This window comes from Saccopteryx leptura, chromosome 4 (genome assembly GCF_036850995.1).
Source record: "Saccopteryx leptura isolate mSacLep1 chromosome 4, mSacLep1_pri_phased_curated, whole genome shotgun sequence".
Taxonomy (NCBI): domain Eukaryota; kingdom Metazoa; phylum Chordata; class Mammalia; order Chiroptera; family Emballonuridae; genus Saccopteryx; species Saccopteryx leptura.
In genome coordinates this window covers 34428197-34452708 of record NC_089506.1, presented here as the reverse complement: position 1 = coordinate 34452708, position 24512 = coordinate 34428197, and the positions used below count along the sequence as shown (strand labels likewise).

The 24512-nt window shown below is 44.1% G+C and overlaps 1 protein-coding gene across 11 annotated transcripts in view; it reads right to left on the bottom strand.

The window, feature by feature from the left end:
* CSGALNACT1 (chondroitin sulfate N-acetylgalactosaminyltransferase 1) overlaps nt 1-24512 on the bottom strand; it is a 333608-nt gene that overhangs the window by 9228 nt on the left and 299868 nt on the right. For all 11 annotated transcript variants that reach the window (XM_066380453.1, XM_066380455.1, XM_066380456.1 and 8 more), the window contains 3 exons: nt 18621-18722; nt 6643-6821; nt 5575-5669 (listed from right to left, as the gene is read on the bottom strand). In XM_066380453.1, coding sequence (XP_066236550.1) covers nt 5575-5669; nt 6643-6821; nt 18621-18722 — 376 coding nt within the window. The remainder of the gene's footprint in view (nt 1-5574; nt 5670-6642; nt 6822-18620; nt 18723-24512) is intronic.

Sequence of the window (24512 nt, the reverse complement as noted above, 5' to 3'; positions counted from 1 at the left end):
TTTGCTTCCCAAATAAATGAAAGCAGACTATGCCTGGTCAGCGGTTTCTGTAAGTTTCAACTGAAATGCAGTTCAGTGGTAATGACGTTTTGGAGGCAGGCAGAGGTGACGGTTGAATCAGAGAGAGGGTGAAGACAGGAGCCAGCATGCCATTCGCACACTGAACAGAGCGGCACAAAGTCGTCAGGTTATAATGATGGGTGGGATGTGTGCAGACTGAGCTGGCAGGCACTGTGGGCTGTAGGGATGGTGAGGAGAGGGCCCTGAGGTGGAAGGGGACGAGGATCCGCTGGGCAGAGCACTCCCCTGGGGCTGGCAGGCACTGTGGGCTGTAGGGATGGTGAGGAGAGGGCCCTGAGGTGGAAGGGGACGAGGATCCGCTGGGCAGAGCGCTCCCCGGGCCCAGGGGCTGGCAGGCACTGTGGGCTGTAGGGATGGTGAGGAGAGGGCCCTGAGGTGGAAGGGGACGAGGATCCGCTGGGCAGAGCGCTCCCCTGGGGCTGGCAGGCACTGTGGGCTGTAGGAGTGGTGAGGAGAAGGCCCTGAGGTGGAAGGGGACGAGGAGACGCTGGGCAGAGCGCTCCCCTGGAGCTGGCAGGCACTGTGGGCTGTAGGAGTGGTGAGGAGAGGGCCCTGAGGTGGAAGGGGACGAGGAGACGCTGGGCAGAGCGCTCCCCTGGGGCTGGCAGGCACTGTGGGCTGTAGGAATGGTGAGGAGAGGGCCCTGAGGTGGAAGGGGACGAGGATCCGCTGGGCAGAGCACTCCCCTGGGGCTGGCAGGCACTGTGGGCTGTAGGAACGGTGAGGAGAGGGCCCTGAGGTGGAAGGGGACGAGGAGATGCTGGGCAGAGCGCTCCCCGGGCCCAGGGGCTGGCAGGCACTGTGGGCTGTAGGGATGGTGAGGAGAGACCCCTGAGGTGGAAGGGGACGAGGATCCGCTGGGCAGAGCGCTCCCCGGGCCCAGGGGCTGGCAGGCACTGTGGGCTGTAGGGATGGTGAGGAGAGGGCCCTGAGGTGGAAGGGGACGAGGAGACGCTGGGCAGAGCGCTCCCTGGGGCTGGCAGGCACTGTGGGCTGTAGGGGCGGTGAGGAGAGGGCCCTGAGGTGGAAGGAGATGAGGAGACGCTGGGCAGAGCACTCCCCTGGGGCTGGCAGGCACTGTGGGCTGTAGGGATGGTGAGGAGAGAGCCCTGAGGTGGAAGGGGACGAGGAGACGCTGGGCAGAGCACTCCCCTGGGGCTGGCAGGCACTGTGGGCTGTAGGGATGGTGAGGAGAGGGCCCTGAGGTGGAAGGGGACGAGGATCCGCTGGGCAGAGCGCTCCCCTGGGGCTGGCAGGCACTGTGGGCTGTAGGGATGGTGAGGAGAGAGCCCTGAGGTGGAAGGGGACGAGGAGACGCTGGGCAGAGCGCTCCCCTGGGGCTGGCAGGCACTGTGGGCTGTAGGGATGGTGAGGAGAGAGCCCTGAGGTGGAAGGGGACGAGGATCCGCTGGGCAGAGCGCTCCCCGGGCCCAGGGGCTGGCAGGCACTGTGGGCTGTAGGGATGGTGAGGAGAGGGCCCTGAGGTGGAAGGGGACGAGGAGACGCTGGGCAGAGCGCTCCCCTGGGGCTGGCAGGCACTGTGGGCTGTAGGGATGGTGAGGAGAGAGCCCTGAGGTGGAAGGGGACGAGGAGACGCTGGGCAGAGCGCTCCCCTGGGGCTGGCAGGCACTGTGGGCTGTAGGGATGGTGAGGAGAGAGCCCTGAGGTGGAAGGGGACGAGGATCCGCTGGGCAGAGCACTCCCCTGGGGCTGGCAGGCACTGTGGGCTGTAGGGATGGTGAGGAGAGGGCCCTGAGGTGGAAGGGGACGAGGAGATGCTGGGCAGAGCGCTCCCCGGGCCCAGGGGCTGGCAGGCACTGTGGGCTGTAGGATGGTGAGGAGAGGGCCCTGAGGTGGAAGGGGACGAGGATCCGCTGGGCAGAGCGCTCCCCTGGGGCTGGCAGGCACTGTGGGCTGTAGGGATGGTGAGGAGAGGGCCCTGAGGTGGAAGGGGACGAGGATCCGCTGGGCAGAGCACTCCCCGGGCCCAGGGGCTGGCTTGGGCGTCTGTCAAGCTGGGCCAGGTGCTGGAGTTTGCAAACATTTTCTCTGCAATCAGTTTTTAGAGTCAGTTTGTGAGGACAGTTGTTCCCAATGAGGAATCGGGGTTGCAGAGCTGTGCTGGTGCCGGCCAGGACTGTGCAAGTTTCCTCCCACTCTGTTGAGTGACATCACGTCGGGAGCCTGAAGTAGGCCACACTTGGGGAGTACTGACACCATGCGAAATGGCAAAGGCTATGAATCGGGGTTCTCCCAACCCGCTGTTCAGAAAGTGGGTTGTTAAACATTTACTAGCACACCACTGGCTTTATGCCATATATATATTTTCTTTTAATGGAATTAATCTGCACTTTGGAAATGCATCTCTGGCAGAGGGTGAAGGAAAGACTGAGTGTGGAAAAGGAAAGGGGTCTAAAGGGAGACGTGGTAAGAGGCTCCTGCCACGGCCCCAGCAAGAACTAAGCAGGCTGGAACCGGGAAAGTGGAATGTTGACAACTATTGAAGTTGGCGTCATTCCTTTCTCAGAGAGTTAGAGCATCAGCAAGTTTCATCTCAGGTGTAAAACACAAGAAATTCAGTATGAGTATAAGGTCACACGATGTTGTTTACTACTTATCACTAATGGTCTGTCCTCAAAAGTAAAGGAACAATCTGAAGACACACACAGAAATCCTCAGTTTGGTTTCCTTACTTTTGTCTGCAGACAAAATGTTATCAAATGACAGTGGCAAGAGCCAGAATAACCAGCACATTGACTATGAGGTCATAGCTGCAGGGTTGCTGGGAAAAGTTGTCCTTTGTTTGCATAAATAACTTTTGTAAATAGGAACATTCTGGATCTACGATTTCCCTTCACCTTTGATACTGATGTATCCCAGGAAGGCTAACACAAATGTACAGTATTAAGAGATATGCACCATATCTCTCTAGACTGGGCCAAAATGAAGCCTTGGTCAGACGTCTTCCCTAATTAATCCCTCTCGAACCATTACTTTTTATTTTATACCTTCTTAGCTCCTACATGTCCTACCTCCAGTATATTAATTTCTGTAGTTTGATGTTCTCACTTGAAAATTTTATCATGTCATTTCCTTTATTTTTTCAGCTCTCATCTAGATCCTAAGCCAGGTGTCCCCAAACTATGGCCCGCGGGCCGCAATGCGGCCCCCTGAGGCCATTTATCCAGCCCCCACTGCACTTCTGGAAGGGGGCACCTCTTTCATTGGTGGTCAGTGAGAGGACCACTGTATTTGGCAGCCCTCCAATGGTGTGAGGGACAGTGAACTGGCCCCCTGTGTAAAAAGTTTGGAGACCCCTGTAAGCAAATCTATTTCTACTGCACCAGAGTAAGGAAATCCTAGTTTGGGCCTGAGTTCTGCTACCAGCCGGGCTGTGTAATCTTGGGCAAGTCTACAGAAAAGATGGGAGGAGTGGTAATGATCTCACAGTCACTTCTGAGCATACAAAACTGTTTCAGTTCTCTGACTCCTCGACTCACACCCAGACTAGTCCCTGTAGGCGGCAAGTGCTCTAGAAATGGCTCATCCAGTAGAGGACAGAATAACCAATACTCTTCTTTTTTGGATGGAGACCCCAGCATCTCACAGACAACTGCTGTCTTTCTCTGGAATGAACAGTCATAAATATTGACCTCCAAAAGATCACACTTATGTGGTCTAGGAGAGGTCGAAGGTATGTTTAGAGGTAAATGTTAGAGGTGGCAGGATACAGGTCCCAGCTGTGGACACAGCAACCTGAGCTCTGTTTCTGGCTTGGCCACTAACTCTGAGGAGCTGAGAAACAGGCTTCTCTCTGCACCCACTTCCCTGCAGGAAGAATAACAACAGGATAAAACCTTAGCCTGTGAAAGGAAAAGAATTCCTTGAAAGCAAATAAGGTCTTTAGGAGTTTAAAGTCAAAACCTTAATCATGTTTGATGTCAACTGTAACTTTACTTAAAATCAAAGGAACTTTTATCCTTATTGGTTGAAAGGAAATAAACCCTGTCTCCCATTTCCACCTCAAGCCCTATTAGAAGCTTAGAACCCTTACAGAATGGAAATAACTTTTTCTGTGTCAACGAGGGTAGATCAAAATTGGTTTCGGGGGAGTGAAAACCTCTTACTGTGATTATGTATAAAGTACACACACACACACACACACACACACACACACACACGGTACATAAACAGACATTCCGCATATCTGTGGTATCAGAGTTGCACTGGGGAAGGGAAAACTGTATCATTACTGTACTGTACGGCATAGGTCCCGAGTGAAACCATGCTAGGACACGACCCTTGTTCAATCTGAAAGAACCCAAGCTAAACTTTTCTGGAACAGATCATTCCATCAGCTTCCAGAAGTTAATTGGAGAGGGGCACAGGATACGGCTGGAGAAAACAGGCTGGGCTACTCCTGGAAACTTAAACACAGAATCCATCCTACAAAAGAATTTCATAAAACACATATATATTCTCAGTGAAAATCAGTTTACTCTCCCATCGCACAGAAGCACGAGACGTAGTCCTATCACATTTTCATTTTCACACAGCAGAATTCCTTTCCCCGGACTATGAGGTACTCAACGGGAAGAAATACGGCCTGGCCTCAACAGGAGATGGAGCTCCCAAGGCAATAAAGAGCAGACGGCCCCAGGTCAGGCGCTCCCCTGAGATTCAGCCTGAGCTAGAACACAGCTGTAGACAAGCCGGGCTGATCTCTTTGCAGGAAAAGATCACAGCCCAACTTGTGGACTTGACAAGAATGGGACACTGAATCTCACAGGGGAAGGCCTGTGTGGCACAGGGACCCTCTTCTGGCTTATCTCATCTCCCCGTTGCCTGCCCTGCTTCTCTGCTAAATGGACTGACTCCTGCCACCACCAACAGAGACCACTCAGCTTACAGAGATCCTCCTGGCTGTAGGGTTCCACTATCCATCACCACCTATACAGCAAAGAAGCGACCTTGTATATGACAGTATTGAGGCTAATGTCCACCCCCAAGACACTCTGATATGTGGGAATGATAGCATGACGGGAAGGCATTGAATCTAGTACCCGCACCCCCTTCAATGACTCACTCAATATGGGCTGGGGTGAGTCACCCCTTTCTGCCTTCCAGTTTCCATCTGTCAGATGGGAACATACATCTCACCTTTCTTACCTTGCAGGACTTGGTAATAAGAAAGGAAAATATGCTGCGTCCATAATACAGTAATACTAGTTTCCAAAAACCATAAAAGAAAACTAGGAAGGTGTGAAATTACCTTTCTGTAAGGTCCTGTTCCTATTACTTTCCACTTTTAAATATTGCAAGCACTTTTAATCAACAAGGCACCAGGAGCAAAGGCCAGAACATCAGCCAAACTTAAAAATTAACACAGGAATCAATCCACAGATGTCCACTCACCTCTACTCATGGTCAGGTGCCCCTGGTAATGAAAGACATGAAGCAGTCACACAAAGGCCCCGGGGGGTGATTACTCACCAGCTGCTGTTCCAAGGGAGGGACCGCATCGTGATGGCCGTATATTATGCCGGGATTGTACTGACTGAAAAGCACTGGATAAAATACTTTCTTCCCTGCAAACCAGAAAATAAACATTTACTGAAAGCAGCAGATAAAACGATTAGGTTTGTTCAAGTGTAGTCAACCCTCTGAAACATCCCAGATGTTTGTGTCCACTATTCCTTTTCCCGTCACTCCACTCTAAAACAGACCTTCCATGTGCTGTACCAGGTAGACCAGATGACAGACTCTCAAATACATCCGGCCTCTTAGCCCTGGAGTGATATTCGAAATATTGAGAGTCAAGAGGTGTGAGAGCCGGTCCTGATGCTCTCTGCCCGGCCAGACTTTAACCTTTTAATTGCTGGCTCATGGGACAGTGAGAAGGGTCGCCAGAGGCCAGGGTGACTTTGGGCAGCAGGAGTAGATCGAGGGAGCCCAAGGCAGTAACTCTGTACCAATTTACATGAAGAGCATCAATATTCTAACAACTGACATGCCCATTCCAGGACAGTACTTAACAGCTGAATATCAGTCTTGCCTACGAGTCAAACTCCATGAAAAGAATTTCCGTATTGTGAGTTATTTCCGCTCAGAGCGCTCCCTCCCTCAGTGCCTGCCCGTAGCTACTCCTTTCTCTTTGGCTTCAGGAAGCTTCTCCAGGTCATGTCCTCCCCGCCACACTTTCCCCTGTGGATGCTCACGAAAGCCGACCGCCCAGGTGAAAATGGAAAAGAGGTTATCAACATGAACTGGGGACAAAAAGTCTCAGAATTATGGTGGCCAACAGGCCCACACTGTCACACTAAAAGAGAAACCCAACCAGACGCTTTTGTCACTGGGGCGAGAGAAGTCTGGTCCAGAGGCAGGACATCAAGGTGGAACCGTGAAGAGGATGACGTGTGTGTGTGTGTGTGTGTGTGTGTGTGTGTGTGTGTGTGAGAGAGAGAGAGAGAGAGAGAGAGAGAGAGAGAGAGAGAGAGCGCACGCACACGTAGCGCGTTCCCCGGGCAGGGGGCAGGCAAGAGCCGACTCACAGAGCCTCACCTGGCTGTGTATTCAGCCGACACGTATTGAGGAACTCAGAGGTGAAGTAGATGTCAACGTCACAGAAAAAGAGAAGGACGTTGCTTCCCTTCCAGAAGCGGGCTCCGACATCAAGCCCCTTTCCGCGGGAAAACTCTCCATTCAGTTGGATGAAGGTAAAGTTCCTGAAGTTGGCGGCTCTGAAAGGGTGACAGACACAGTCACTCAGGCTTCCTGTCCAACATCATCACCTGGAAAATCCACAACCAAGCACCATCCACATCTGGCCCTGCTTCTGGTAACCCCGAGGGAACTGAGACTGCCAAGCCATCACAGAATGATCCAGACTCATTAGAAATGCACCGGGATTAAAGGTCTCAAGAACAGCCTGACCAGACAGTGGTGCAGTGGATAAAGCATTGGACCAGGACACAGAGGACCCAGATTTGAAGCCCCAAGGTTGCCAGCTTGAGCGCAGGCTCACCAGCTTGAGCACAGGGTCGCTGGCTTGAACATGGGATCATAGACATGACTCCAAGGTCGCTGGCTTAAGCCCAAGGTCGCTGGCTTGAAGCCCAAGGTCGCTGGCTTGAGCAAGGGGTCACTCGCTCTACTGTAGCCCTCCTCCCAGTCAAGGCACATATGAGAAAGCAGTCAATGAACAACTACAAGGTGCTGCAACAAAGAATTGATGCTTCTCATCTCTCTCCCTTCCTGCCTGTCTGACCCTATCTGTCCCTCTCTCTGTCACACACACAAAAAAGGTACCAAGAACAAACACCTAGTGAAGTTTTAGTACCAGTTATTTCTTGTTTCTCAGTAATTTCTCCCAATGGAAAACTATACTGTCATGATTAACGATTTTTTTTTCTTTTTTTTCTTTTTTTGCCTTCTAAGTCATCCTAATGAAACCACTGAGCGAAGGAACTGAAATCCCATTGGAGTGGTCCCACCTAGCACCTTCTCATCTGCAAACTCCAGGAGCCAGTCCTGATGGTTTTATAGATGTCTATCCTGGATTTAAACCTGGATTCCTTCCCCGCCATCAGCTAAAGCAGCACAGCATGATCTGGAAAATGACAGACTGGGGTTCAGAAGAATGGGACTGCCTCAGACCTGGCTCCCTGTAGATGAACTCTGTGATCTAGGCAAACCCATTAATCTCCCAGAACCTCTGCCTCATCTGCAAAATAGGAACAGCACCTTCCGTAACTGTCTCACAAAGTGATTAGTTAGATAAATACTGCCTAGAGCAGTGGTAGTCAACCTGGTCCCTACCGCCCACTAGTGGGCATTCCAGCTTTCATGGTGGGCGGTAGCGGAGCACCCAAAGTATAAATAAAAAGATAGATTTAACTATAGTAAGTTGTTTTATAAAGATTTATTCTGCCAAACTTAGCAAAAATCCGGCATAAAGTACTTGGTATGCAATTATTATTATATGCTTTAACTTGCTGTAACTCTGCTTTATAAATTTTATAAAGTAAAGTTACTTCCCTACTTTATAAATCACCATTACTGTGGAACCGGTGGGTGGTTAGAAAATTTTACTACTAACAGAGATACAAAAGTGGGCGGTAGGTATAAAAAGGTTGACTGCCCCTGGCCTGGAGCATTCAGCACGATGTAAGCATCAGCTGTTGCTGTTATTAGCAGAGGCGAGGATCCACAGGCCCATGGCGGCAAAGCCAAAATGTTTCTCCATTTGGCTGTTCTTCCCCGGGACCATCTGAAACGGGATGTCCTGAGCAACAGTTCCAGGAGTGGATTCAGTACCTAGTGGGACAGGGACTGTCTCCCATCAGACAGAAGTGGAGAACCACTTTCAGTCCTATTCTAGCTCTTAATTCTACCTGGGCAGGTAGGTGCCTGGCACTTGGCAAATCCCCCTTTTCCTGCTGACATCGCCCTTCTTTTCATCCCTTGAGCCCTCCCCCACCTGGCCTATCCCTATCTCACAAAGGCTCTCTAATGATGAGTCAAAACAAGTCCAAAAACCCATTTCCACTGTTTAAAGTGTGTATTCCAAGTAACTAGTGTGGGTAAAGGTCAACAGAAATAAAGAGTCAAAGACTTTTCAAATGCTAAGTCGTACTTGTGACTGGTAATTTAATCAGTGGAACAAGTTCCACTCCCCCTGCCTTGACTTAGCATCTTCTTTCCGACCTGGGAGTGAGCTTTGCGTTTTGTCTCGGGAACCCGTGGGCCCAACTTTGTCCGAGTCTGCTGCCGGACATGCTTTCAGGTTTAGGTCCCGGCAGGAGACCTGGTGATGGGAAGGGCACCGGTGCATGAGTCGGGACTCCTGCGTCCATGGACTTCTTTATGGTAGAACGAGAGCACCGCATTCTATACTTCGTGATTTCCTATTATGAACCAGAGTCTGCGGTTTCAAAAGGCCACAAGATTACGCATAATTACATCTTCTTTTCTTCCTGGCTTTTGTATTACTGACTGATGAACATTTTGAGTTTCTTATTCAATTTCTTTCTTTTATATAATAAGTTTGGTGTATGGGGACTCCCCCTGAGTTATATATAATCATTCTGATAGAGGTTATAATGACCTGAGAAAGCTACAGTTTCTGCTGGAGACTTAATTTCTGTAATTGACTTGCATTTCCCAGAACTGTTGGATTAAATATGATAAAAGATCTCGCTGTCTAATATGATTTACTCTAATACAGCCTTCTTCCCACCATTGCAAGGAAATTCTCTTAATGTGACACTTCCCACAATAGCCCTTCATTAGAAAGAGCACTTAAAATATCACATAGAAGCTAGGATTGTATTCAACGTATCATTTACAATTTTAAATCTAACAGCCCTAAATATTGAAATTGCTTATGAGTTCTACTTACTGAAGACATCAGAATACAGTAAAAAATTTAGAGTACGAACTTTAAACAATTATTTTAGAATTTTCTAGATTCTGAGCTTATATAAACCTGCTTATACAACTCTGGTTTTAGCATTTGAAAAGATAAACAATTGACAAGCCATTTGCTACCCTACCTAAGAAAATGAGAACTCAAATTAATAAAATTATAAACAAAAGAGGAGACATCACAACTGGTAACACAGAAACACAAAGTATCATAAGACAGTATTACATATAATTATATGCTAATAAATTATGTAACTTAGAAAAATGAATAATTCATGAAACATATAATTTACCAAGACTGAATCATGAAGTAATAGAAAAACCTGAACCTATCACTAATAAGCAAGTAGATTAAATCAGTAATTAATCTCCCAACAAGTAAACTCCAGGACCAGATGGCTTCACTGGTGAATTTCAGCAAACATTTAAAAGTGAATTAATCCCAATCCTCTCAAACTCTTTCAAATTTTTGATTAGAGGAAAGATCACTTTCAAACTCCTTTTACAAGTCCAGCTTTACCATGATACCAGAGCCAAAGACATTACAAGAAAAGAAAATTACAGGCCAATATCCCCATTTTGAATATAAATGCAAAAATCCTCAACAAAATATAGCAAATTTAATCCAAGGGTACATTAAGAGAATCATACAACATGACCAAGTAGAATTACCCCTGAGAAGCAAGGATGGTTCAACATATGCAAATTAATAAAAATAATACATCACATTAACAGAATGAAGAATAAAATCACTTTAATATATGCAGAAGAGAATTTGACAAAATTCAACATCTTTCATGATAAAAACTCAAAATATATATTAGGAATAGAAGGTATGTACCTCAATCGTAAGGCCATATGTGACAAGTCCACAGCTAGCATCATACTCAGTGGTGAAAAGTTAAAAGCCTTTCCTCTAAACTCAGGAACAAGACCAGAGTGCCCACTCTCACCACTCCTATTCAACATAGTACTAAAAGGCCTGGCCAGAGCAATCAGACAAGAAAAAGAAATAAAAGGTATCCAAACAGGAAACAAAGAAGTAAAATTGTCTGTCTTTGTAGATGATGTGATCCTATATATAAAAAATCCTAAAGACTCCAAAACACATTATTGATCAATGTCACCCTGTTAAAGTTAATTTTCTAAATAAAAGTTTTAAAAAGACTCTAAAACACTGCTAGAACTAATCAGCAAAGATAGTAAAGTTGCAAGATAAAAAAATAACATGAAAATTAGTTGTGTTTCTACACACAATGAACTATCTGAAAGAGAAATTAAGAAAGTAACCCATTTATAATAACATGAGAAACAATAAAATAGAAAGGAGTGAAGCACTGATACATGCTACAATGCAGATGAACCTCAGAAATACTAGCTAAGTGAAGAAGCTAGGAACAGAAGGCCATGTGGTATGATTCCATTTATACGAAATACCCAGAATAGGTAAGTCCCATTTTTGTCAAACGTTTTTTCTGTTTGTACGGAGATGGTCATGTGGTTTTGTATATTAAGTTGTTAAGTCAATATTGCATTCCTAGGATAAATCTCACTTGACAATGGTATATAATCCTCTTGCTGTGTTGCTGGATTCAGTTTGCTAGTAGTTTGTTGAATGTTTGTGCATCTGATATTCATAAGGGATATTGGTCTGTAGTGTTTTTCCTTGTGAGGTCTTTTTTAAATTTAGTTTTTAACTATAGTTGATATGCAATATTGTATTCGTTTCAGATGCACAACAGAGATTAGACATTTATATAGCTTTACAAGGTGATCACTGTGAAATGTCTAGTCAACATGTGACACCATATACAGTTATTACGAAATTACTGACTATATTACCTATGCCTGTGATGCCTTTATCTGGTTAGATATCAGGTTAATACCTGCCTCACAGAATGAGGTGCGAAGTGTTCCCTCCTCTTCTCTATTTTGAAAGTTTGTGAAGCACTGGTATTAATTCATCTTTGATGATTGGTAGAAATTATCAGTGAAGCTATTTGGGCCTGGGCTTTTTGTTGTTGTTGTTGTTGTGGTAAGTTTTAAAATTACTATTTCAATAATTTACTTGTTATTTTATTAAAACAATATCTTTATACATGTGTGTATAAATCAATACAGATTTATGATTATTGCTTTATGCAGTTATCTCTTCAATCATATAGAAAAAAATGCTGTATTTTATATTCCCCTATCAGTTATGTCTACTTGCATCTTTTATCTCTTCACCCGGATTTCACTTTGTGTCTAGTGTCCCTTCATTTCAGCCTCAGGGGCTCCTTTTCATGGCATGTTTGCTAGTGATGAAGTCTGTCTGTTCTTGTGTATCTGGGGATGTCTTAATTCCTCATTCATTTTTGACCGATGCTTTTGCTGCTGATAGAATTCTTGGACGAGCGTGTTCCTTTCAGCACTTCCTATGCAACCCCACTCCCAGCCCCCATTGTTTCTGATGACAAGTTAGCTACTTCCTAAGGATCCCTCGGACCTAACGGGTTGCTTTGCTCTTGCTGCTTATAAGACTCTTTTTCTCTTTGTCTTTCAACCATTTGATTATGATATGTCCAGTGTGAATTTCTTTGAGTTTCCCTATTTGGAGTTTTCCTATTGTTGAGTTTCTTGGATAAGTAATATTTTTCATTAAATTTGAGGAGTTCAGGGGCCATTATTTCTGAAACATTTTTTCTGCCCTTTCTCTCTTGCCTGTCTTTCTGGGACTCCCATTACTATGTCTATGCCAACATGCTCGATGGTACACTACCAGTCTCTGAGGTTTGTTCATTTTCTTGATTGTTTTTTTTATTTTTGTTTCTCAAGTTAGATCATACCATTGACCTATCTTAAAGTTCACCCATTTTTTCTTCGGCCCGCTCAAACCCAATATTAAGCACCCTCCCCACCAACTGAATTTTTCATTTTAGTTATTTTTACTTTTCAACTCTAGAATTTCTGTTTGGTTCTTTTTTATAAACTTCTATCCTATTGTTTGGTGAGACATAGTTCTATTTAATGAGATATGGTTCTAATTTTCTTTTGTTCTTTAAATATGGTTTCTTTTAATTCTTTGAACATTTTTAATAGTGATTTAAAGTCATTATCTAGTCAGTCCAACACCTGGGCTTCATCAAAGACAATGTCTAATGATTAATTATTATCCCCTGTGCATGAACCAGATTTTTTTTTTTGTTTCTTTGTATGCCTCATGATTTTTAAAAACTGAATATTTTAAATAATATAATGTGGCAACCCTGGAAATCAGAATCTCCCCAGGATTTGTTGTTGTACTTTGTCGTTTGTTTATTTAGTGATTCTCATGAAATAATTCTGTAGTCTGTAGTCCTTGCTGTGTGTGACCACTAGTAATAAACTAATGATTAGACAGAGATTTCCTTATATTCCTGGAACCAATAAGTCTCTAAGTCTTTGTCAAGGGACTTTGTGTGTGTGTTGGGGTATACCACTAACACTCAACTCGGCAGTTAACAACTTACCTTAGCCTTACTTCCTTATTGCACAGAGCCTCAAGGTCATCCAGAGATGAAAGGTTAGGGCCTGGTCACGTCTTTCCTCAGTATGAGCACAGCCCTAGCTGTGCCTGCCCTCTTTCAAGCCCCTGTGAAGACCTCATTCCACAGCGTCACCTTTAAGCTTTTTGGTTAGTCTCATTTGCCCCAGCTCTTAAGTACCACTTCAGGCAGCCACAAGTTACACACTTTCTATGATTGTTTTATGACAAATACCTCCTGGAGAAAAAGGCTTTTCTCCACTGCAGAGCTCTGAGTCAAGTCAACTAAAGACAACCTTGTAAGTGGGGTCTTTCAGGGGATCCCAAGAAAGGTCAGATAATGACAATTCTCTGGGAATGATGCTATAAAGGCGCTCTAGCCCCATTTGGCCCCTGGTGGCTGCCAGGCTGTGGTTCTAGAATCCTGTGCTTTTGGGCTGTTGAGTTTCATGGCTACTGAAGAACTGACGGGGGTTTGGTGGGAATAGGGCAAGTTAAAGCACCACGGAGCTCCCTGCTCACACCAAAATTCAGTCATTATTCTAGGATAAACACTTTCCAGATTGTTGCAAGTTTTGTTTAATTTCTACAGATCTTAAAAAGCTGATTCTGACTGTTTTAAACAATTCTCTCATTGCTTTTAAAGAGGAGGGTGTTTGCAGAGTCTTTATGTCACCATTTTTGCTGACATCACTTTCTTTTACCTGTTGCATTATATTCTATTGTACAATGAACTTAATATTATTTAAATTTTTTCAGAATACACTTTCACGATCTGTTTATATGGAAAAAAATTTAAATCTTCAGAAATGTGAGGATAGTATAAGTACTCACACTCCCTTCACCTAGATTCACCAAGGGTTAACATCTGCCATATGTTCTTTCTTTCTTCCTCTGAACCATTTGAGAGTTGGTTGCCGATCTCCTGACAACTACCGTCAAAGATAAGTAACTTGCAAAAACCAGGACATTCTCCTTTGTAACATTACAAAAATATAATAATCACACTCAGGAAATTTAACACTGTCATAAAACTATAATCTCTATGCCATGTCCGAATCCCCCAAAGAACAATTTAGAATTCCAAAAAATACAGGCACATCTCCATAAAGAGCCGGAACACCAGGAAGAATCACGCTAACCCCTTCCCTGGCCATTGCTGAGTGAGACGGCCACCGGCCAGAGAGCTGCCTTCCTGTGGGAGTGGCTTCCCAGGTGCCTGCCTTCATGTGGGAGTGGCTTCCCAGGGTGCCTGCCTTCATGTGGGAGTGGCTTCCCAGGGTGCCCGACGCCTCATCCACTTGGGAAGGATTCACTTTAGCAGATGACCTTATCTAAAAGTTGCACAGCTCAGAAAAAAAAAAACAATTCTGCTCAAATTTCAGAAACAAATCAAAACAAAACAGACCAAAACCTTCCCTCCCAAATTTTCTTCTGGGGTGTCCTGATAAATTCTACCTGAGGGTACATGTCAAATAAACCCCTTCAAGGAGGCATGACATGCTGATACACACCGTGGCAGGCAGGTACCTGACAACACACTATAAAAACCCTCTGTCATGTCACATAGTTGCAAATGCACTATCTCATTTCCAGTGCTTCAGTCTCAGAGAGAACCTCTCTGAAAGATGCCTCTGTGTTCTCATGGCTAACAAAGATGGCTACTCACAATGTAGTCAGTGTCAACTCATGCCAATTCATCTACCAGTTACAATTTTTAAAAATAATTTCCTAACTCATGGTCAATATCATTTCATTATAACATTGATGAAACATCATAGGAACTTAACTCTTATTTACATCAATTAGCCTACAATGAAATTGGTTTCATTATAAATTATTTCACTTGAAGTCACAGAACCTCTTGATGACATTAAGTGAGGACTTTTGTACATAGCTCCATGCAAACGTCGACCAAAGCCAGCATTTCTCAAAGTGTGAGCCATGGGCCACCCATATCAACATGTGGAATTCATTCTAAGTGTCAGTTCCTAAGCTTCATGTCAGGCCTATTGATTCGGAACTTCTGGGGCTGGATCCCAGCTATGTACATTTTAAAAAGCATCCCAGGTTATATACGGCACATGAATATTTGAGAACTACTGAGCAAGGCTTTAACCTGAGATTAACTGAGATTAACCTGAGATTAAATTAAAATTTCAGAAACAATATTTATCCTTACTACTTGTGACGCACTCTGATATCTTGTATCCACTCTACTTCCATGTTTTTAAAACACTGAACATCATCCAACTGAATCTATTTCACGACCCGCTAATGAATCACAAACTGCAGTTTGCAAAACACTGGCCTCTAGCAATCAACTGCAAGGTAAAGCTGAACTGGACGACCACGAACCCAGCGGCTAAATCGTCACCCAGAGTCATTAGACTGGGTTAGTCTTAAAATATATACACTTAGCTGGATACAATGCCGATAAGCAAACAAGATAAATTTCATTTAGACTGACTTCAAATCTTATTACTTTCAACGAACAATGATGGCTTTTAGGATGGAGTACAGTGGATTGAAATTTTGGTGCAATTTAAAGGCTAGGAGTCCTAAAAATTCACAGAGGTTCAGATGCTGGCTCTCCCAGCTGCCCAAGATGGCAGCCTTAGTTACAACCTTGCTAAGGATCAGGGTTTTTTGTGTGTTTTTTTTATCTACAAAATGGGCCTAATAACAGCATCTATCTTGTAATGTTGCTGTGAATATTAAATAAGATCTTATACATAAATAATACTAATTATTATTCAAAGATAAGATACATTTGAATAAGGGTTATACCATCTTAAAAGAATGATAAAGATGATTAAATAAACCTATATAAGTTTTCACACAAATTGCTATGTGTACTAATTTAGTATACACCAGGCATTATCCTTCTTTTGGTAAAACACTGAACATTGTCTGATTAAGGCACCCTGGTAAGGGCTGGAGTTACAAAGAGGTGTGTAATATGGGACCACTTATTAAGCAGCCTTTAACTTAATTTGAATGTCAAAAGGAATGTAAATACCAAATCATGTGCCAACTGCCAAACATAACCGGTGCTGAAAGGGAGAGCTGTTCAGAGAGGAGAGGACTGGAGGAAGAGCCCCAGAGGTGAGGACCCAGGTGGCGCTGGATGGGCAGGGGATGTAAGTAGGAAGGGGGGTGGAGAAAACACCAAGTAGTAGAGAAAATGGGAGCAAAGGCAAGAGGGGCTGACTATGTGCCCGGCTTAGCTGGGAGCAGTAAGTGTGGAGACAAGGTTAAGAGTGAGAGCCAGCGTGGGTACCAGGCTGGGGCGTGGGTGCTGAGGCAGGTTGGTCAGGAAGGGGGCACGGCGGTGCAGCAGTGTGCGACCACCTAGGGTGGCTGCAGAGCGTGGAGCTTTCCAGGCAGAGGAGGGCGGGTCAAAGAGACACAATGGATCGGTTAAGACACGCCCCAAGGCTGACGCTTCGGACATCACCAGTTAGCAGAATGAGGAAGGACATCAAAACACAGAAACAGTTATCAAGGTTTCTGTAGCACCTCTTCAAAGCCCTGATCAATTCGGTCTCTAGCATGAAGTTCTCTGCTCTGGGTAGATGAACCTCTGGAAATTTTTCAAAATTTTAAGTTCAAGATCCCTCCCTCCCACTCAAATGATGTCACTTTTTCTGTTCAGAGTCTATTCATTCTTTGCTCATCAAACAACCTTGACTGAGAACTCAGCTTGCCAGGTCATTTGATATGGTAAAAAAATGCCTTGATAACATCAGTCCTTAAGCATTCTAGTCACTCGAAAGGGTATTTCCCATCACAACATCTAGCCACTCATCCATCAGACTTGTGTAAAGCTGGTAATATGTATCCATCTATCAGCAAATGTCTGGTCATTGTTTGATGACCTGGGAAGAAGTCAGACCCAACAGGACTGAGGTTCTTGATCGTGGCTACACTTCAGGATCACCTGGATAGCTACATGAAAGTACCCCGGAATGAGTGGCCAGCTGCAATCAAGGCCAGTCACGGGCATCTCCTGGATGGACTGCCACTTTCTCAGACAACAGCTCTCAACCCTGGCTGCATGTTAGAATCACCTGGGAAACTTTAAAAAGATGCATACCCAGGGATGGACACTTCCAGAGATATTAAAAGCTAGCCTGTGCAGAGGACACGGATTCTAATAATTCATGCTCCTCATGCCTAAGCATAGATGAAAAGGATATTGCAATGCATCGCAGTTGAGAGGTTTCTATTTCACATACATTTAGGATATTTGACTATTTTATTCTCTTTGATCTCCCTTCAACAGAGGCTACAGCTTTTAGCTGCTACTAGTTTTAAACTCTTAACTCCTTATTGATTTAAAACAGAGGTCAGCAAACTTTTTCTGTAAAGGACAAGAGAGTAAAGAGTTTAGGCTTTGTGAGTCATACAATCTCTGTCACAACAAATCAACTCTGCAGTTGTTCCAGAAAAGCCACCATAAATCACATGTAAACACGTAAGCATGCCTGCATTCTCGATAGAACTTTATTTACAAAAAGTGGTGGAAAAAATTTGGCTAGTGGACTGCCTCAGAATGTTTGAGTAATTATAATGAGCATTCAGACCTTGTGCCTAGTAATACAAAATTAGTAACAAAGCATGCAAATAAATACAAAAAGGGCACTCAATCTTAGAATGTTATCCTGTGACTATCGTCCTATTACCATTTACCAGAAATTCAAATCAGAGGCCCTGTTTCTATTTAGACCATATGGATTTATTCTGACCATTTCTGCCACTGAGTATTACTGACTACCCTCCAAGGTTCACTTAATGAGAAACAACCACCCCCACTTTTATACCCCCAATTTTTCAACTGAAACCCTGTAAATCTCCATGGCAAACCCAGGGGAGCACGCCAATACCATTCTTCCTCACTAATAGAAAATGCCATAGATATTTATTTAGTTAATAAATACTTGTATATGTATTGTGGTAGGAAAAAAAAATCCATCTCTGCTGTTGTTGAATACATTTATTCCCCCATACAACTGATCAATGGGGTATAAATATACAACCCTAGGTCTAAAGGTTTTGGTTAAATAATTTCTGTTCAACTGAGTAGATTTAATTAAGGCTCCTGCCCCAGCCATCACTCCTGGCTTCCCCTCAATCTCTCAAAATGCATAATGAATGAAAGTCAGAAGGCTGAGACCATGTGGGTGAGAGCCAAGCATGAATATCCCCCTCTGCCTTACAGGCTGTGGCTGAGATGGAGCTCACGGCCCCGCTGTACCCCCCTAATTCCCACTTTGTGGCATCAAGACCTCAAATCTGCAGTGCCAGGAGGGAGGCCATCCAGTCGTGCGGAAGCCCAAAGAAGCCCGGGCTCCTTATCTCTGCTGCTCAGGACAGTTTATATCAAAGTCAAAATCAACACCCTGCACAATGAGGACAGCATTAGGCAGGGTGGTGTCCCCGGGAAAGAGGGCACAGAATTCTCCCTGCACATGGCCAGCAGTCAACCAGTCTCCCAGTCCACCCACAGTATTAAGGAAAATAAAACACAAGCGGGAGTTTCAGCTTTGGATGTGTACGAGCTCAGTTATCAGGACTCCTGCTTACGGCTCCACGTCGTACTTACTTGGAAGTGTTTTCAAGTATTCCCTTGACCTCATTCATGTCTTCTTTCCCAAAGTAAACGACGGTGAGATGAACCCTCCCATCCTGTTGGATGCATGTCTCCCTAGAAAACAAAACACATGCATGTCTGGACCTGTTTTCCGAATAACAGTAAAAGCCCAGACAAATACCTATTTTGTAAAAGTGCAAAAGGGGTTTAAAGTAAACTGAGTGAACGCCAGGAGAGCAGAGATGGGGATTTCTGGCTGACCGTCCCAAGTACTCGAACTTGTATTTATCTGAGAACAACAGTCTACGGCCATGCCACCCTGAATGCGCCCGATCTTGTCTGATCTCGGAAGCTAAGCAGGGTCGGGCCTGGTTAGTACTTGGATGGGAGAACAATGAACTTTGAATGCGCAGGTTTGGTAAATAACAACTCCGAGGCCACAGGTCCAATCTGCCATAGGCCCAGCCCACTGGGACCATCCAGTGTCATGACAAGGACATTGATCCTACCCTTCTTTGCCAGAAGAAGTCTATGAAATAAAGAACACACAACTTGCACCTTACAGACAGCAAGCGAAAGTCCAGAGAGGGTGAGACTAGAATTCTTGCCTACGACTTTTCTGTTGTGTGCCAAACAGTTTTGAAGACTCCATGTGTAAACGTAAGAATGACATCCTTTCCCTTGGGACTGTAGAAACCCTTGGGAACACACAAAGGCTGAGAGAATCATACAGCAGAAGTACAGGAACTGCCTGTCACCCTTCCCAAGCAGACACAGTCACCTTCACTACATCCCCATGTCTCCTCTCTGTGACTCTGACTGTTCCAGGCACCTGGCACCTCACGCTCCAACCAGGCAGCCCTCTCGGGGCCGGGCCTCCGGCTCTGGGCTGGTCTACGCCTGCATTCCCCTCCGAAGCTTATGCTAGTTGCCACGTCCTGTTCCCTCAATGGTAACACCTAGCTAGCACGGAACGATCCTCTGCTGAGGGTTTATTTTATCTTTACGTGTAACATGTGTATACATGCATGGGAAGATATGTGTATGTGAATTAATATATGTGTATATGTAAATATGTGTATTTAAACATGTGTTTATGTGTATATATCTGTATATACATTTATATGTGTATGTGAATAATTTTAACAGGTTTTTTTCTGGAAGCGTGTTAATGGAAAGATTCTACTGGTGAGATAATATTTTATGATATTTTGATATTTTGCACGTATTTCCATCTTATTTCTTTCATCTCTGTGTCAGCTACCTTCTTTAACCCCCAAAGAGCAATCCACATCATAGCTTTCCAGAAATCCCTAAGCTCTCATTGCAGAGGCCAATTTATTCAATGCATTTTATAATGACATCAAAAAGGAGCGATTGTCTAGCTCAGGTTGCTGGGAGAAATCCAAAGAAATAGAAGATATAGTTCCTGACCTCAAAAATCTTACATAAGAAATAAAATGAGCTCAAATCAAATAAGGACAATTTGTGGCACCGATAACCATTATAGAGAATCCGGAAAGCACAGGAAATTCTGTGGGCCGGAATGGCTGGGGCTTTGAAAGATGGACAGGGTTTAAAAAGGGAGAGAAGAAGAAAAGAGAATTCCAGGTGGAAGAAATAGAAGGGAAGATTATACTGACCCTGGGTCAGAGGCATGCAGCGCTCACCCTGTTCACAGACGTGGCTCTGAGAATGGTGTTTATTTCCTGTGGAAGAAAGGTAAGAGTTGCCCCTGAGACCCAGACTGATGGCAGAGCTCTTAGCAGCAGAGAAGGGTCCAAAAACAGAGGCTGAGGATGTGACAACGTGCTTCAAAACTGAAAGCTCCCTCAGAGCCCCCGTCCTGCAGAATGAACCATCACCTACCGACAATAAAATCCTCTGTACATGAACGAGCCCTTCTGCGCACCCGCCAGGTAGAATGAAAGCACACCTACAGTGCAAAGTGCCCCCAAAAGTATGCTTTAAAACTGTGTGTGCAGTTGGAAAAAAATCCATCCCAGGATCATTAGAGGGTCACCCACTGAGCCTGAATAAAAAAAGTGTTCTTGGTTGTTGTTGTTTTTCTAGAAACATCTTTGCTGGCATTTTAAGGTCCATTCATAGCACTTCTGTTTTCAAGGAATAAAACAGATACAATGGACCTTTACTTTTCATTCACTGATAAGGCTTCCCAAAGAGGCAAAGCAGAATTTGTTCCGAGGTCCACTCTGGGGTTCCATTCCATTTATTCATTAATTCCTTTCTTCATTCAACAAACCACCATGTGCCAGATACTCTACCGGGGGAGCTTAAAAAATGAAAGGCATGTCTGCCCTGGAGAAGCTCTCCATCTATTATTCATGACTGGAACTGTCTATAATGCAATGAACAAACGCTCAATGAGAGAATGAGCACAGTACTATGGAAACATCACTATCTGTCTGAATGGTCTTGTAATGTCTGTATTTTTTCAAAAGAATTCTCACCAGACTCTATCCCAATGATGTGAAGAGAAAGAGTGTGTATGTGGGTGACTGTATACATGAAGCTGTCTGTGGTCTGCTGTAATTATTTGTACCTGGACAAAGCCTGCCTGGATCCTTTGAGCTAACTTATTTTGCAATGCATTGTTCTCATTGTAGTCAGATTGAAAACAAAATAACCATATGTGTCCCTATTGGGGAACCAACCATCCAGTTTGCCTGGGATTCTCCAGGTTTTAACACTGAAAGTCCACATCCCAGGGAACATTTCAGTCCCAAGGAAACTGGGACAACTGGTCACCCTACCTGCCTCAGAGCCTTTACAGTGTATTAGAGGAAATGGACAGCTGAAGAGCAGGGTGGAATCACTGCAGTAACAGCTGGGTGGTCTACAAAGGGTATTTACCTTTTAAAGGACACTGTTTTAAATGCATTAAATTCAAGCGGTAATAATTGCAAACCACGTACCAAAAATACAGAATGGCAAAAGTCTTGCTACCAATAAATGACCAATGAAAGGGACATACTCTTCTACCTTAAACATTACAAGGGGGGGGGGAGGTCCAAGGAAAGAAATGGAAGCCTCTAATTTAGCCTCATGTGGCTCCCAGCTCCGGTGCCTGCCTGCAGAAGAGGAGCTGGAGAAGCAGCAGGGGTGGGGAGAAGGCAGCCCAGGGGAACGGCTGGTCTGGGAAGAGACCGGAGCCCCAACTCCCACTTCAGGATGTTGGCACCGGAACAGCCAGGGTGGAATAGTTGGCCTCTCCACATCCTATGCGAAGTAGAGAAAGCAGGTAGAACTAACCCAGTTATGCTGTGTGAGGTAACCTCTGCAAGAAAGGGTGTACTTGGCAGGACCAAAGGACAAAGACCATCACGTCTGGTCAGGGTCTGTAATAAAAGCAGGAAGAGAGGAAGGGGTGAGAGACACTGGCCGCCGGACGAAGCACCTTGTCTGTCTGCCCCTGACACCCACATACCTTTAAGTAGAGGGCCAGAACCTTATCTTTTTCTCTTCTTTTCAACTTGTGGGAGTTTGGGAAAGAGCCGCTAAAGGCAACAAGCAAATGAAATAAGAGAAGTAAAATAATGGGGCTGACTCTTTCTGACGTTCAGGCCTCAACTGAGGGTCCATCCTAAGAGCCGAAGATCCACACCTGGGGTGAAAGATCCGCCCACCACGAGGCAGACAGAGCCTGGTGCAGCTCACAGACCCGGCCCGGGACTCAGAAGAGCTGCAGGAATGGGAAACCTCCAACCGAGGCTGCACAGAACCTCGGCTGAGCTCCTCCTCTCCTCTCCTCGTTCTCCTGGACTACAGATGACGGAGCTAGAACGACAGATAGCCTGCTGTCAGAATACAGCCAGGAGTGGGGGACAAACGCTCTCAGTCACGACGCGGAGGGAGCCAGGGAGAAGCCGGCCACGTCAGAGCCGACAGTCTGGGCGGCCCTCCGTCCCACGCAGGGGAGGGATGAGGACAAACAGCACAGCTACCACATTTCAACAGTAACAACAAAATTCAAGGAGGAAAGAGAACAAGAGGATTAAGAAAGCAGCAGTGTTCAAAAAGCCAGCACAAAACCCAGTCTGAAAGAAAATACAACTCACACAGAAGAAAACATCTTACAAATGTTTCCCACTTTAATAAATATGTAAATTCAATTTTTAAAAGTTCAAAGAGGAAATAACCGAAATAACAGCTTAAGGTTCACAGGCACATTCTATGCTCAACAAATGCATTAATAAACAATACAAACAAAAGTAATAACTAAAAATACCAAGGCATGGAACAAGAGATACCTGAAAAGCAAATTCCTTGCCTAAAGGAAAGGCTTATGTGAAAGCGATCAAAGACCAAGGTACCAACAAACAGAAGCTAAAAACATGGAGAAAAACTGAGAATATGCGAAGCAGAGACTCCAACAGACGAAGCAGGACAAGTACTCAAAATTAGGGCAGCAAAAATGTTCCCTGAAATTAAAGAATCACACAGGATAAAAGGAAATTAAAGTACAGGAAAACCTGAGCCAGGACCATAGACGCCGGGAGAAAACATACGCTGATTAAGTTACTATGCATCACGACGAAAGAAGGAATTCTTTGGGCAGTCAAGCAAAAGTCAGTCATTTTCAGGAGAAACAAGATAAAACTGTGCAAACACCTCTCCCATTAAAGCTCCCATTAATACCGGAAGAATCTCTACGAAGTCCTCAGGAAAGTAAGTGTCCCCCCAAGAATTTGGAGCCCAGCCAAGTTAAACGTATCAAGATAATATGCAGATATTGTATTCTCAATAACTTATAATTCTTCTTGAAAAAATTTCTTGACCACGAACTATAGCCAACCACAGCCTCAGGAATGAAGAAGCTGTTGTCAGAGGACTGCTAACTAGTACACTAAATCCACTTCAGTACAGGAACTGTGGTTCTAAACCAGAACAGGAAGGTTGCAAACCCTGACAAGGTAAAAATACTATGTAGCTAACAAGATTGGAAAATGGGACATAGAAGGAGAAAGCATAACTGTGCCGATTTCCTCTTCTTATTGTAATTTTTCAATGAATCCAGTCTCAAATTAAAATGTGTAGTAAAAAAAACACATAATAATTCTAATTTTTGTCTTGCAAAATCACTTTTTTTTACCTGCAGAGGATTCTTTTAGGAAGCAGTATCTCTTAGAGTTAAGAAACATTTTCTTACAAATCAACAATTTCTTCTGTAATACTTCAGATTCTCTTCTATATATTTCAGTACAGCAAAATTTAACTTTTTAATTACAAATAGAATCTTCTCAGGCTGGGTTGCTCAGTTGGTTAGAGCATCTTGATATGCAAGGTTGCGGGTTTGATCCCTGGTCTGGGCACATACAAGAATCAACCAATGAATCCATAAATAGTGAAATAACGGATCGATGTTCCTCTTTCTCTCTCTCTCTGAACTCAATACCTAAATAAAATTTAATTAAAAATAGGATATATAGTATACTTATGTTGTATTAAATTATTTCTGGCTAGCAAGTTATTCTTATGTCTGCAAATATACAAAGAAAGGTACTTAGAATAGTATTTAGTTAATATTTAAAATGATTAATTTGGGGAGACACAATCAGGAGTGAATTTTTAAATAACTTAATCCTTGTTATACCTATTTTGTTTAAATGTCTTATAATAGCCGTGTTATCACTTTTACAAATGAAAAAGTCATGTTTAAATTATAAAAGCCAAAGAAAACTGTCATTGGATGACAAAATATATGGTAACTATACAAATATTTATAAAATGGAGAGAATTCAGAAGGATTCAGTGCCTACCATAGGTAATCATTTCCAATCTTGGGATGGAAGGGACATCATAAAGACAACATCAAATATTTAATAAGTAGCCCCTTATATTTTCTCCCAATACCTTTTATGGTCATATTAATTGCCTTTAAAT